Source organism: Apaloderma vittatum, unplaced genomic scaffold (assembly GCF_000703405.1).
Source record: "Apaloderma vittatum isolate BGI_N311 unplaced genomic scaffold, ASM70340v1 scaffold16852, whole genome shotgun sequence".
Taxonomy (NCBI): domain Eukaryota; kingdom Metazoa; phylum Chordata; class Aves; order Trogoniformes; family Trogonidae; genus Apaloderma; species Apaloderma vittatum.
In genome coordinates, this window is record NW_009703232.1 from 1 (window position 1) to 15,669 (window position 15,669).

Below are 15,669 nucleotides of genomic sequence, written 5' to 3' on the forward strand. Positions count from 1 at the left end.
AGCCGGACCCTGAGGTTACCCAAGCCCTTGTGAGTTAGCGGAGCCATTTCCTTCCCGGGTGGACTGGAGGTGGTACCGGTGATTGCCGAGAGGTGCCTGGTTGCTGAGCAACAGCAAAATGTTTAAATGATGTAATTCTGACAGATCCATTATAGCAATAAATGCCACGAGTGGAAAGGTGGTGCGTTTCCATTGCCTTTGCAGGCAAATCCTGACGGGAAGGGAGGGAAAGAAACGGCTGTATCTGCTGTTGTAACCTAATGGGGGTAGTTGGCTGTGAGGAAAGCTTCTAAATAATTCCTTTTTTCCATTTAATTCTTTCCCATCTAGCTAAACATCCAGAGATAAAAGCGTTGATGAAGCCAGACTATAACTTGATCTGGGTGGTTGTGCTGATGGTTCTTGCGCAGTTGACTGCATTTTATCTAGTTAAAGACTTGGACTGGAAATGGGTAATCTTCTGGGCGTATGTTTTTGGAAGCTGTATTAGCCACTCCATGACTCTGGCTATTCATGAGATCTCTCACAATAGTGCCTTTGGCAACAGCAAAGCAATGTGGAATCGATGGTTTGGAATATTTGCCAACCTCCCTCTTGGCCTCCCATACTCCATATCCTTCAAGCGGTATCACATGGATCATCATCGTTACTTAGGAGGTGACGGAATCGACGTGGACATTCCGACCAACTTTGAAGGCTGGTTTTTCTGTACCCGTTTCAGGAAGTTCATATGGATTGTTCTTCAGCCTTTTTTCTATGCGATTAGGCCTCTCTGCATCAATCCCAAACCCATTACTCGACTTGAAATTATCAATTTGTTAGCTCAGCTTTTGTTTGATGTCGTGATATATTATTTATGGGGACTCAAATCCACTTTTTACATGCTTGCTGGTTCAGTACTTGGACTTGGGTTGCACCCAATTTCAGGACATTTCATAGCTGAACATTACATGTTTTTAAAAGGACATGAGACTTATTCCTACTATGGGCCACTCAATTTGCTCACGTTTAATGTTGGCTATCACAATGAACATCATGACTTCCCCAATATTCCTGGCAAGAGCCTTCCACTGGTAAGTTTACTTTTTCTTAAAATAAACTCTACTTTAACTTGAAAATCAGGTAGAATGCTCATAGTTAGAAGAACAGAAGTTGAGAGATTTGGAAAAAAACCATCAAAACAAAAAAAATAAAAATCCACATGAATTTATTTAAGTTGAATGACAGAGGTGGTAATTACTTACCATTTTAGTAGTATCCTGAACAAACTTCTAACGTGCTGGCTGCTCAAGCCCATTCCGTAAAATGAGAGAGGAGGAAACAAGTCTTATGCTTTATACTAACTTCTAGTTTTCCGTAATTACAACCAGCCTTTTGTCTTCTTTGGTTTGCAAGTATGCAGAAAACTACTTAATATGCTGATACCTTCAGAGATTTGTCAGTTCCTTCTTTGGAATGTTAAGAATTAGTAAATTAATTGTAATGCATGCTTATCCTTCAGTCTCTTTTATCACTGACATTCTCTGGTGGGAAAAAGAGATGCTTTGAGGCACTGCTAGTGTTTGTTGTCCTGCTGACAAATGTTTAATAGCTTTCTATTTTGGAGCAGCTCAGTTTCCACTAGTGAGAACCTCTGAGGCCTAAATAAGTATCAGCTGCACATTGACAGAATTAAGGCTTTGAAGCTAAGACTTAGACCTGTCACACCTGCACAATAGCAGATGTGAATTTTCAAACTAGTTTTCTCCCACTTCAATTGTTGCTCTCTTCTACAGGAGCTTAATTCTTGTCGTACATGTGTTTCCCAACTGGAGCACGGGAACACAGGCTCCCAGGGTTACACCTAAAACTCATCCTCAGTGAAAAGTGTTTTTCATTAGACACTACATTTGCAACTCGACAGCAGCTGTGGTGCTGGTCTTGTAGCTTTGTTACTGCACTTGGTAATTGTAAGATCTTGTAAGCTTGTGCCTTTGGTGGAGTCTAAACTTGACTGATATTTTTTGTTGTCAGTGGTGTAACTGTAGATGAAACTACTCCAGCACTTATTTAGCAGGACAGTTAAATTCTCTAATTGTTTTTTTTTGAGACTGTTAAGAAGAAAACAAACAAAAAAGAACACCAAGACACCAAGCCAAACAAAACCCAAACAGATGATTTCTTACTCATCCTTCAAATACAGCTAAAGTTGCTTTAACTCACCTTTGTTACCTAGAACTGTACTGGTGAACCAGCGTTTTTTTTCGAGACTGTTAAAAAGAAAACAAACAAAAAAGAACACCAAGCCAAAAAACACCCAAACAGATGATTTCTTATTCATCCTTCAAATACAGCTAAAGTTGCTTTAACTCACCTTTGTTACCTAGAACTGTACTGGTGAACCAGCATTTCACTGTTTGAACCAATATTTAAGTTATAAATAGGGAGTGATTTTTTTTTTTTTTTTTTTTAAGTATTTAAACTGCAGAGGTAAATAACCCAGCTCTGCTACAGGCTTCTAACCCGCATCTCTGATAAGAAAACAAAGCTCTCTTTTAGAGCAGTGTAGTTAATTTGATTGGACTAGACTGTACTATGCTGTGCACTAAAGATCACCTAAAAACTGAACACTTGATGTCAAGTATTGAGCTGAAAGTAAATACTGCTGAATTCAAATATACTGGCTAGGTGCATGATTCTCTAGGCCTGATGATGGATCAAAGCAATCTTCAGCTCCGAACCAGACATGCAAGTATCTTTTTCTTATCCAGATTAATATTTTTCTTTTGTCTAAAGGTATGGGATTTGGTGAAAAATAAGTTTTGTTCTGCTTGGATTTTTAGGGCATTAGGTGGTTGGCCTTAAGTATCAGTAAGGATATGTAACTGAAGCTCCAGCTGTCTTAGTTTAAAACAGTTGTCTCGTTGGTGTGTACATCTGAGAATAAAGTCTTTGGAAGTCATGTATATTAATTTTAATATCTATCTTCAGAACCAAGATATTTCTCAAAAATTGTTTTCTCTGAGCACTGAGGGTTGAAGCTACATGTAAAAATAGCTGTGTTAAACATCTCTTCCTAGAACTCGTAACATCCTTTTTGGTGATACTCATAGACCTATGAGTCAGCGCTGAACTGAGTCACCGATTTCCACCAGCAACCAAAGTCCTTGCTTTTGTGAGGCAGCAGTCGCTGTAGGCAGCACAGTGAATGGACTTCAGAGTCGCAGCATTGAGTTTGTTCTGGTTAGCGTCAACATAAAAATTTTCCATGAAGTTTACTTAAACAAATAGGGAGTTGTTTTTCCTTCAAGATACTTCCACCTTATGGCACTAGTATTAGCATTTCCTGTAGAATCTAAAATGAAACTCTTGTGCTCAGCATTAAGTGACAGTTTGAGGACTGTAAAGTTGTCACGATTGGTGCTAATAGAAATAGTAAATAAACTTTTTATCTCCTCTTTAGGTAAAGAAAATAGCAGCTGAATACTATGACAACCTGCCACAGTATAACTCTTGGATAAAAGTACTGTACGACTTTGTGATGGATGACACAATCAGCCCATACTCACGCATGAAAAGGCAATTAAAGGGTGAAGTGAAGCAAGATTAAACTTCTGGCAACCAAGAAACTCTGAAGTGTCTGCTTGCTTTAAAGTGGCTGGTGTAAGGTCTCTTGCTAAAGCTGTTCAGCAGTGTCCTGTATTAAGATCTACAGCAACACAGCAATGCATCCGTAAGGATTTTGTAGCAGACTCCTACCAGCTATAACATTCCTCACAGTCCTCAGATTCATTGGTTTAATGTGTCTTATGTTTGCCTAAGGATCAGTGTTATATGCATAATGCTAAATCACATTGTCACAAAATCTACTTTGATAGGTGTTAAGTCTATATAAAAAAAAAATGACTCTTTAATGTTTTTAAAGCGTGCAACGTAGTACACTGCCCGCAACATGCTGTTTAGATGACTGTAGTGTTATAGTACTGTACTTAACCTGTTAATTCCAAACTAACATTTGTTAACTTAAACCTTCTGCTGAACATGTTTCCTAACTTACGGGCGAAAGCGCTAAATTTGCACAGGAAATATCAACTCTGCTCTTGTTCCAATATGTAGCATGTCATTTGAAGCATTGCTTTAAAGTTCACCCTTTCCTACTGAAAATACCTTAAAGGAGCAGTCTGTCAGAATAGAACCTGGTGTCTTTGAGATGGCTTGTGTGTTTTCCCTGTGTAAAAGTTGGGGATTTCAAGGGTATTGCCGACTTTGTGGGTCCCCACCTATGGCCTGAGCTGCTTGTGTTGGCATATAGCTTGAGCAGCTAGTGTTTGGAATTGTGTTGTGAAAGCCATGATATAACCGATCAAATATTTTCATATTGGAAAAAGTCCTGTTACAGTTTGGGGGTTCTATAATCTGTGAAAGAAAAACAAGGCTCGTCCTAATTTGTTCTGCTGTTACCATGGTTTTAAATGCTCAATCTATAAATATTTACACTCACTTGAAAATTTGGGTTTTCTTTTAATGGAAAACTTGAGTCAACAGAGGCAGATACTGTTCTGGCAAACAAGGCTAGCTACAACCACTGATGGCTCTACTCTATCATTTGTGTACACAGAAAGGTATTGCTTAAATGATCTTGCCTTCCGCCCACCCCCCAACCTACAGTATTCTACACAAACACTTGTCTGTCTTTACGTACGAAAATCTTATGAGAGTATGGGTGGTGATATCAAATTTCAGGCTTAAGCTTTTTTTTTTTTTTTTTTAATTTGGGAACGGAGAACGGATAGGCTTGCTCAACACTGAAGAATCTCTACATACCTCAGCGTGGTGTATTTGCCTCCTGTCATCTAATGCATTGATGGTGGCTCTACGCAGTCAAAGATGGCTACAAGTCATCCTTAAATCTCAAATGGTGATCTCGTGGTATGTTGTTCACTTAACTGAAAAATGGAATCTGATGAAGGTGGAAGTCTTAGCTGATGTCCATACTGGTCTGCTGTAACTAACTCATTTTTAGATGCGTTCACCCCCTGCATTTTCTTTTTTTTTTTCTTTTGAAAGGAGGCGAGTGTCTGATAAGAATGTATTGATGCATCTTAACCCTTGCTTGAGTGCAGTCTGTTCTTAATGCATGTTTTGTTTTGTTTAAGCGTGGGCCCTTATCTGTGGATAAGCAACCAGAAGTGGTATGAAAATGTGCCAACCAGTTAGAATGCGACTACATTATGATGCCAAGAACATGCTAGCTAGCCAGCAGATTGCTCAGGGTAATGTCACAATATACTTTATCCAGTATTTTTTACATGTAATTAAAAAGCAAAGATTAAAGTAATGTTGGGTGATTTTTTTTTTTTTCAATTTTTTTTCTGGTCCCCTTATGCTGAAGGACTTAAGCTTTAGAGAAATTTGATATTTTTAAAGCAGATATAAGACCTGTTAAGTGGTGGTATAGATGAACGATGAAGAATCATTTACCTTTCTGTTCTACTCAAAATAAAACTGACTGGTTGAAAGACTTGAATAGCCTTAACAAGTTGCACAACAGCTTCTTTTTAAGCCACTTCTTCATGTCTGCTCAATTTAAAAAGTGAAGAGTGGAAATAAATATCTCTTTTGTTGCAGCTAGATAAAGGATGGAGAATGTCTCAAAGTTTTATGCTAAAAGCTAAAGTCAGGAATTTCAGTTATCCTAGATCAGTACTTAAGATAACCAGAGCTGAGAGTAAAACCTCTATACTTAAGCTTAGTTACCTCTTCATGGAATCACTGATGTTCCCTACTGTCTTCCCAGTGGGTACTGCAAGTGTGAATTCCTGCTTCAACAGGACCAAAGCTGCCATCTCACTTGATTAAAACTTCAAATATTGCTTTAAGGTGTTCTGACTATGATGTTTCAACTCTTGATTTTAGATAAGCTATTTTTATTTTAAGAGCTGCAGAATGGTGGGGAATTCTGAGGGAGCTATCTATGCTTGCCATAATCTTTCTGAAACATCTGCTACTGGTTGCCTGTTGGGAGGGTGCTTTCTGGACTCTGTCTGAGCCAATGAGATTTAAGTTTGGACCTAAACTGTGGTCTGACTCTTGCAACCATTGGTAACTAACATTCTTAAGCATATAATTCCTGTGTAATACACAAGAGGACTTGGCATCTAACTTCAGTAGGAGAGATTTTTTTCAGAAGCAGATCATCTGAAAGTTAACCTATATTGCAGCATAGTTTCATCCTTAAAAAACAGAGTTGGAAGCATTTCTGAACAACTGGTAAAAGGAATTAAGACCAGCTGGACTACTTGGCTTGTAGTTGATACATTGTAAATGAATTACTAGTTTTTGCCAATTGCAATGCATCTAGTCAAAGGCATGGCACAGAAATAAACATTTTTTTTTAAAAAAACCCAACATATAAACCATCTAGTTACTGTTTTTAAGGAATTAAATATCTCTTATTAATGCTATTTAAAATATGTCAGAAACAGGTTAGTATAACTTGAACTGTTTTATCTGAAAGTTGGAAGAAGCTTTGACTAACCAGTGAAGAACAAAACCTAAAGAGCATGAAGAACCCTGACAGTTTTTAATGAATCTGAGTTAACTTCAGCCTTGCTACATGCTTGTTAAGATGTAACTCAAGCAAACTCCTAGTTTGGCAAAACTCTCCTTTATGTGAAGTCAGCCGGGAGTTTATCTGTCAAAACACAGAGGACTTAGTCAGCTGTGCTGAACATATTATCAAAGTATTTTGGCTGCAGTTAAATTGTGCAGAACTCTGAATCCCCTTCAGGGCTTTCTGAGTTTTCAGAATAAACTGCCTCATGTGGCTTTTAACATATTCCTTCCCCCCTCAACCATTTGAAGCTGCTTAAGCAGAACAAGTAATGTATCCTGGAAGCTGATCATACTAGGCACGAGTTTTCCCACAGCACAGGCGTGGGTATGTTCCTCTCTCAAAACCACTCTTGCCTCCGGCATTCTGGTTTTGCTGCTGACCCTGTCTGCTCTGCAGCAGTGGCCAATCTACCTGTGTTAAGTGGGTGCATCTGTCTGGCTGCAGAGCTCCATACATTCAGATCCAGGGCAAGACTTCCTACTGGGAACAGAGGTCAGTGGAAAAGCACTTAAGACTTTTGCTTCTGTGTTTCAGAATTCCTCTGGTGAAGTTTTTAAATGTAGCCAGCAACTAGTACATAACACAACCTTCCAAGTCTATAGGTATTGTTGAGAAATGGGCATATTCCAGGGAAGCAGACACTTAGATTATGAGCTCAGTGGTTCACCTCTGCCTCCTTGGCATTTATTCTTGCATCAGACAAAGTCGAATACCACAGCAGAATTTAAAGCTATTCATTTCTTATTTAATGAGAAGGTTCCACAACCAATAATGGCAGTGCCATAGATTGCAGGCTGCCATGCTAATCCTGTTGGGGCAAACTGAGAAAAAAAAATTATGTTCAAGTAGTGATCCTGCACAAGTGTCTAAGGCACAGCTTTTGGAAGGTGCACTCCTCTCTGTACTTTGAGTCTCAAAACATTTAAAGTGCAAGTTCTACTGTTTTAGCTTGCACATTGCAAAGAACAGGAGTCGCTTCTGTGTCTGCCAAGATTGCTTCTGCAAGGTCCCAGGAAACAAATAGGTGTGTCTAAATCACATAGATGTGTCTTCAGCACAGCTCCTGGAACTCAGTGCACACAATTATCTCTTCTCTATCAAATCCTCTATTTCACAATCAAACCTGCAGGAATATACAAGACTTCAGTGAGAAAGAAAATGTTGAAAAAATTTCCTGTTGAATCAAGATTGAAGACAGCATTTTATTATTTTCCTTTCTGCTGCCAGCTCCCTGTACTGCCTCTGCATTCTTAAGTTAGCATCTTAATATGCTCTGGGATAGAATCGTTCTTGTGATTTAGATATGTGGCTAACCTCAGGAAAAGGTAGAGGAGAATGGCATGATGAACAACTTGATCTTGTCACCACCGAAACAAGATGACTAGAGGGAAAAACCTCCCTTAGGCATGTCTGATAGGAGAGGCAGTAGCTGTATATGCAGAACAAAGCAGTGGTCTATTTGCCTGAAAAAGCTTGTTTCTTAAAGTAATTCCTACTTTCTCTGTACAAGGGATCTTTCATTTAATTTCTTACCAAGTTGGTTTTCTTTAGTGGCAAGTACTATAACCTAAGCAGAATTTCCCACAAGAAAAAGTAGCAGTGTGGGTGCAGCACTTTCTTGTGTCAACACTCAATTGGAGTTCCCTTGCCTGCCCAGGTCTGCTCCTTTCCATGCGTGCAGCCCAGACAAGGTAAGCAAACAGGACACAGACACTTGACTGACCTGCTTTTTTCTGCCTTTCAACTTTAGATTTTCTTATAAATTCAAACCCTCCTGCACCCCACTTCCTCTTCCCCTATCACACTTTAAAAATAATGATCATTAGATAGCTTGTATGTTAAACCTAAGTTTTATGTTAGAACTCATCAAGACCATGTTGTTATTGTTTGAATAGTAATTCTGTTTTTACTACTACCTAAATAGCATTTCCTCAGTCTTGCCTTGCAAGCCTTACCTTGCTTTCTTGCTCCGTATATATACAGGAATAATAACCATCATAAGAGGAAAGGAGGCGAAAATTCTTTGGTGACTGTGCCAGGGCTTGAGGACTTTACTCCTTCATAAGGTCATGAGCTGCAGCTCTCCTTAAGTAGGGTAGCAGGATTCTCCTCTATGTATCCATAAAGGACAAATCATTCACGTGGTTATTTTCAACTGTAAAGAGCAGTTTGCTTGCCGCATCTTTTTTTGCAAGAAAGGATGACAAATATTTCTAAATTATATCACTGCAGTTGTGTCACAGTTAAGACAGTATTTAATTCCTGATTTGAGTTTGTATATATAGGTGTTTCTTTGAAAGCGATGCATGCCACAGGCAGGCAAAAACAGTGATGGCCTTTAGAATTACCATATCTAAAGGCAGAATGGGTGACAGTTTCAAAACTCATATTTGAGGTATCATAGACTGTTTTCATGGGGTTCCTGTTTGATTCTTTTCTCATTGTTCAGCTCTCAAATACTCAGGTGACTTGAATGTATCGTACTGAAAGTCCACAGCTTACTTTCACGCAGTTGTTGCTTCTTATAAAGCAAAAAAACTTCTATTTAAGAAAGGTAGTAAAAAAAACCAACAACTTGTAAAGGTATAGATCTAGAGCTAAAACAGGAAAAAGTTTATGTAACGTTGGTAGTTCTTGTATAGCTCTGTATGTGACATCTGGATATGATTTTTATATTAAAATCAGTCATGTACCAACCGCATCGCTTCACAGTAACAAACATACAAAAGGGAAACTATAGCAAAATAGAACGATGATCCTTCATCTTGGATTTCTGAGAATCATTCTAGCTCCTGAAGCTCTGAGCCTGATTTACAACCACAAGCAGACACATAATATTCTGCTTTATATGCAGGGACTTCATTTGTTAGTCATGTGGGCCACTACCTAGGTCACAGAGTCTCAGGCTTCCCTTGAAAAGGGAGAGAATATCCTACCATGTTGCACAAAAATCAGTAGTAAGTACAAGCTGCCATGAGTGTCCGTATTTTTAAAAAGTAAGTCTGTGGTGATTAGTTATTTGTAATAGCCTTCCACATTTGCCTTTGCGAAAAATATGCAAATCTTTTGCCAGGTGGCAATTCAGAGAAGAATCTAAGATGTAAAGGCAAGGGCAGTCTTAAAGTTAGATCAGGTTGTTCAGGGGGTCACATCTAGAAAAACATGGCGATGTTTTAAATGAATAATGATTTGAGTAGGAAATTAGATGATCTCCATCTTAAATGTTAAATGATGCTCACAGAATAAATGTTGCTTACAAAAACTATTTTACTGGTTTTTACATGGAAATTTCATTACTTATAAAAGTATTTAAAGTTTAGCGTCTTAAAAGACTTTCTATGAAATTTGCTAGCAGAAATCATCCGTTTCCTTTTCTGATCCTTGACTGATGGTTGCACATCCTTATGAGGAAGAATAAAAGACTCAAAGATAAGAATTGAGATTAATGATTAAAGAACTTTGTAGAATGGTAACAGTGGTAAAAAAACAATCCATGAAGGCTTGTAGGTTCCAGAAGTTAGTTGCTCAGTAACTGTCACATTTCAGTGTTCTTGACTTGCCAGTTCGATGATGCTGAAAATTATGACCCTCTTTCCAAGATGGAATTTCTTGTATATAAAAAAAACCCCAACCCTCACACGACAAAACAAATAAATAAAAAAACCCCACCAAACTCGAGGCTCTTGGCCTGTTTCTTAAAACAGTAACCCTTTCCTTCCTCCAGAGGATATCAAATCACTTGTGTTAAGAAATTCAAGTCTGTAATGGAATTGTTTGTTGTTGCAGATTTGTCTGTTTAACTACTGAGAACCAGCTTATTAGGTAACTTGCTGTTTCAAATGTTTCTTGGGTGCCTGTTAATATCATAGCATTTCTCAGGTTTCCAATCTTTATTCTCTCCTAGATAACTTCAAGACAGCTTGCCATATGTGTATAGTTGGCGTTCTTTTGGGGTGGTGGGTTTTTTTCTTTTTTTTTTTCTTTTTTTTTTTTCGATAAGGTGACGGGAAGCTGTTAGAAGCTCCAAGTGCCTGTGCTGGCACAATCACAATGTGCCACTGGATTTGGGAATGATGTGATTAATGGTATGACAACAAAGAGTGCAGCACTTGCCCATTTACTTTCACAGCTCTGTTCTGGTGATTCTTCCAGAGTCCTTGTTCCTGAAAACACAGCTATTTGCATTTCTGTTTGAGAAGAGCTATTTGAGCAGTGTAAACCCTTTGCAGGGTTAGCCTCTCAGCCTCTGTGGAATTTCTGATTAAGGGCACGAGATACATCAGAAAGGTATTAGCTCTTCAGCTCTAAAAGCACTCATTTTTAAAATGTAAATGGTGATAACCAGGAAGTGAGTATTGTATCTTTTATTCTGGAAATTGTTAAATTAATGATAGTTTAGAGCAGTAGGTTATGATGACGTTTTTCAGGTACAGTTTAAAAAGTTGAGAGAGATTAAGTACAGCTTCTTTCCAACCTGTCTCTTGACATCAGGCACAGGTACCGCAAAACTTTCCACCAACTCAAGATAAGTCTCTTTTGGGAATTGTCCAAATGTGTCACCTGCACAGTGACTGATGCAGTTCTTCATACATTATTTGATCCTAACAGTGCCAAGATAAGAGGAAAAAATACTTTAGACAATGGTAAAAAATCATGCAATGTTTAAAAGTGACTTTATATGTACTATTTAACAAAGTGAAACAAACCAGCTATATTTTAAAACACTTGCAAACAAAAATGAAAATAAGGCAAACCCCCACTACCTTGGCTCATAAATGAGTTTCTCAACTGACAATCACCATAGAATTAACAGAAGCATTTGGCAGAGTTCTTAGATTTAATATTGCTGTGCTAGGTCCAGACTGCAGCTTCACTAAGAAGACACTGCCCCCTTTACCGGGGGAGTTGCTGAATCGATGCTTTATTCCCCCATCTAGTTCTGCCAAAATGAACAGACAAGATGATCTTTTGCTAGTCTAGCTCACTTGACTGTAACTGTTCCTTAAACCTTCTCAATTATGGTAATTAAGATGTTCGAACAGCTTTCCTTTCAGTCACTGAAAAGAACAAGTTTGTTTAAACCAAACTTTCTTGGCAAATGCAAATAATGAAAACACTGATAAGAAATAACTAAGATGATAAGGTGTGCTTTATGTCCTATCTCAGAACGATTTCTTTCACAAATTAACAGAAATGGTTGAGCATTGTTGGGTGGCACATCCATCTAGGGGGGAAAAAAGGTGGTGGGTTAAAGGCCTTGACTTCTAACTGAAAATTCCACATACGTAAGAGGTTAGGACCAGGTCAATAAGTAATCTAAGAATGTCAATGAGAAGTCCAAGGTGCCATACTAAAAGATAACCTTGACAGCATGGTGATCCATCTATATGCAATGCATTATCTGGAGCTGAAAAGGGAGACTTTAATTTTTGACCTTGTAAAAATCATCAGGCTTGTTTAATACAGAAACAAGTAGCGTCAGTTTTAAATATGTGCAAGTACGCTCCATCTGTAACTATTCCCACCAGTCTCCAGCATAAAAGGAATGGGAAGGAATGAGTCTTACATACTTGAAGCTTATCTTACCTTTTTTGATACTGAAGGTTTCACTTTCCTAAAAGCTTCTTCAAAGTGTTTACGGGAAATCTTGATTTCGCCTTAAAGAGCAAAGCATAGTACATTACTAAAATAGCAGGCAGGCAACAATCAAGGGATCGGTGTGCAGATTTCAAGGCAGCATTCACAAACCAAACAAACTTCCCGTGCTAGTCAGTTGGATGAGATCTAATTCAGTAGTGTTACGAACACATGAACTCTTTCTATTTTATGTAGCCTCTGGTCTGTCCTCTTAGGCAAGATCTTAATCCCTCTATCCCTTGCACCTTAAGCCAAAGAATACTTACTGGTTTCAGAAAGTTATTGTAGGTATTAGTGTTTCCACTTGCAGATTGAGAATTTCATTCTCAAAGATGCTGACTGAACTGCAGCTTACATCACATCCAAGGAAAATTCAAGTCCCCTAACCTTTCTGGAAGTGAATGCTGTTGCTTCCAGTTCTGGGCTTTATTTTCTGTTCATATGTAATATTAAGCTTCCCTACAGAGTGTTATTTAGTAATTGCCTAGGAAACATTTTGTTAACCTTCCAATTCTACTACAGGATACTCAATTCCTAAACAATTGACTTCACCTTATTGCCCAGTCTGGCATTACCCAGAAGTGATGAAAGCTCTCGCCTTTATAACTCCCTGTGTTTAAATTTATGCAAATTGCCTTTTTGACCTCAATGCAGCTACCCACAGCAATTATTCCTAATAATAACCTTTTAAACAGGTTTTTTTAGTATGCTAAGATGTAAAGCATACCTCATAAATAATGGATTCCTCTGTTCTCACAAGAGTCTGGTTTAATCTAGACTTAAGAATCCTAAGATAGCACTACAGTACAGATTCATTACAATGCTAATGTTATGCATATAGGTATCTGATACGACAGAGGTACAAAAAGTAAGTCTTTAATTTGGTGCATTTTTTATGTATACCATTAAGACACTTTTTGCTTCCACAGATACATACTGACACTACCTTTGCGTATATCTTTGTAATGTGAAATGGGATGTGCCGACATGGAAAAAATGTTACGATTCATCATTAATATATCTGATGTCTGAGCTTAACGAAAAAACTTCTGCTGACATAGCAAAAAACTACACAGCGGGTGGAAGGCAATAAATTGAAGATCAGAACTTGTTTAAGGTAGAAAACAGAACAGCAAATAGCCCACAATTATTATTACTTGCTTTAAAAGTAAAGATGAAGTTTAAAGTTCACTGAAGTAAACATATGATCTTGCTGTTCTTAATTTCAGTTCTCTGAAGCTCTTATTCAGGATTCCCATTACCACATAGTTATACCAGTATAAATCACAGAATGGCCTAGGCTGGAAGGGACCTTAGAGATCATCTAGTCCAACCTCCCTGTCATGGGCAGGGACGCCTCTCAACTAGATCAGGCAACACATGTATAAATGAAGATGTAAATTTAAAATATCAGCATTTTAAGTTCCCCAGTGAAACAATAATTAGAGTAAGGAAAAGAAAATCCAATTTGTGTCTTTCACAGAAGCCAAATTACTTGAAGATGGAGTCATTGAAGCACCATAAAATAATAAAATGAAGCAATGAGAATTTCATTTTGATTTCACTTCTGTTTTTAAGCCTGTAACTTTTTAATCAAATTGTGAAACAATATATAGCCTCAACTATAGGGAGAGAGGAAAAGAAAAACATCATTGGAACAGAAAACCAGCATTTATCAACTACAAGATCAGTATCATAAGGATGTTATCAGAAAAAGTCAAGGTGAACAGACGTAATACTAATTTAGGAGCATTAGCTATGGCTAGGTATAGGCATACTTTTATCTAGTGCTAGGTAAAGTAGTTTACCTCTCACTGAAAGTAAGTTAGGCTACTTCATGCTTTGTGATAAAAGCAGGCACAGTGCTTGATACTGTGAAGAATTTAGCTGGCAGGAAACTACACCTTGGCTACATGCATTAACATAGTTTGCCTTGATTTCTGATGATAAAGGCATTTAGTCTGAAGAAGCAGGTATGAATGTTTTATTATTTAAAATAATTTATATGATAAATTAATGGTAAATTAAAATAATGAAGTATATCAACAGCTACAATCTTTTAAAAATAAGACCAAGTACTTAGAACACCAAATACGAAACTGTTTTTTTCCTATTTACATAGATGAGTGAAGGATAGCTGGTTCCCTTTCCTCTTAATTTCAAAAATTATCAAACAAAAACAAATTTAAATGCAAAGATACAAAACTTTTAATTTATCTCACTTGTTAAACCACACTCACTCTTAAGAGCTGTAACAAGAAGTCTCAAAGACTCTTTGCCTAAGATCAGCTTTACCAACTATGCAGGTGATGTGGGGTCACTGGCTATCTTAGAAATAAATAAATATATCTATACAAAGAGGGACATTCAGGAATAAAGTTATGGTTTAGAGGGTTGATGAATTCCCTGCATTTGTCTTTGCAGCTGAAAGTGTCAAGAGGTTCTCATACCCTATATGTTCTTTGTAACTAGATCTATTTGAAATAAATAGACAAGAAAGATCACAAAAAAAGATACCTTTCCATTTCACTGGAAAAAAGCTCCTTCGAGCAAATCACTGCTGAGTGTTTAAAAAACATCCAACACACGCCCCTGAATTTATTTCGGAGGGAAAATATCAGGTATTACAAGGAAGTCACAACAGTTTCATCTGCATCTATAAACACGCCAATGAAGCTATGCACATATTATGGGCTTGCTGGCTGCCAGCACGTCCATGGAGTAAGGGGTCAGGCTGCCATCCTAAATGTGGAGGCTGAATTCAGGTGACAAACATCTTTGTCTGTATTCTAGATAATTATACAAGTGGGACAGGATAAAATCAGAAATTTCCATCTCAGATCAAGAGCTTTGTCCACATACAGCAAGCAAACTGGGTAACCAAATCATACAACTGTGAAGGTTTTTATAGTTTATTACTTTTTTCACTCTCTAAATGAATGCGATACTTCCATCAAAACAAGAAACACAAACATTGGGCTGTTAGTCAACTGTTAAAAACTAGATGAGACTGGATATGTATTAGATCAAAAAGAATGATTCAAAACCATTAAAATTCCAGTGTGGCTCTTAGAAGTCAGAGGCATAATGAAAGACTAATATATTTTCCAAGGACATCACCTGAAAAGTCACAACTCAATCTCAGCTTTGCAGTTTGACTTAAAGGTAAACTAATAAACAAAAATTACAGAAAAAATCCTACACACACTTCATACATAAAGAGTTTCAACTTCCAATTACATTTTCCATTCTGCACAGAAAAAAAAATAATTTAAATGCCCATGAAAATAGAACTTAAAGTGCAGGGAGATATGGAAAGGGCTGACATTGTACCTGAAACAGTTTATAACTCCCTGTTTAAGTCCTGGCAGGAGCCAGTGATGAGCTAAACTCTTAAGATCAAAAACAGCACTCAGATTTTCCATGTGCCATTCCTG

At 37.7% G+C, this 15,669-nt stretch overlaps 2 protein-coding genes across 2 annotated transcripts in view; one reads left to right on the forward strand and one right to left on the reverse strand.

Annotated features, from left to right (window-relative positions):
* The first annotated feature begins 332 nt into the window (after positions 1 to 332).
* On the forward strand, positions 333 to 4,061 carry DEGS1 (delta(4)-desaturase, sphingolipid 1). Its single transcript, XM_009864566.1, has 2 exons — positions 333 to 1,073; positions 3,443 to 4,061. Exons 1-2 carry the CDS (start codon positions 357 to 359, stop codon positions 3,587 to 3,589), a joined length of 864 nt encoding a protein of 287 aa, XP_009862868.1. The 5' UTR covers positions 333 to 356; the 3' UTR covers positions 3,590 to 4,061.
* A 6,866-nt stretch (positions 4,062 to 10,927) lies between these two features.
* Positions 10,928 to 15,669, reverse strand: part of NVL (nuclear VCP-like) — a gene marked incomplete at its 5' end in the record, with an annotated part of 22,278 nt that continues 17,536 nt past the window's right edge. The window contains 2 exons of the mRNA XM_009864568.1: positions 10,928 to 11,196; positions 12,182 to 12,252. Coding sequence (XP_009862870.1) covers positions 11,152 to 11,196; positions 12,182 to 12,252 — 116 coding nt within the window. The remainder of the gene's footprint in view (positions 11,197 to 12,181; positions 12,253 to 15,669) is intronic.

Excerpts from the sequence above, each read along its gene's own strand:
- DEGS1 (XM_009864566.1), top strand. The coding sequence starts at position 357 with ATGAAGCCAGACTATAACTTGATCTGGGTGGTTGTGCTGATGGTTCTT. Across the intron at positions 1,074-3,442 it reads CTGGCAAGAGCCTTCCACTG|GTAAAGAAAATAGCAGCTGA; the intron begins GTAAGTTTACTT and ends TCTCCTCTTTAG.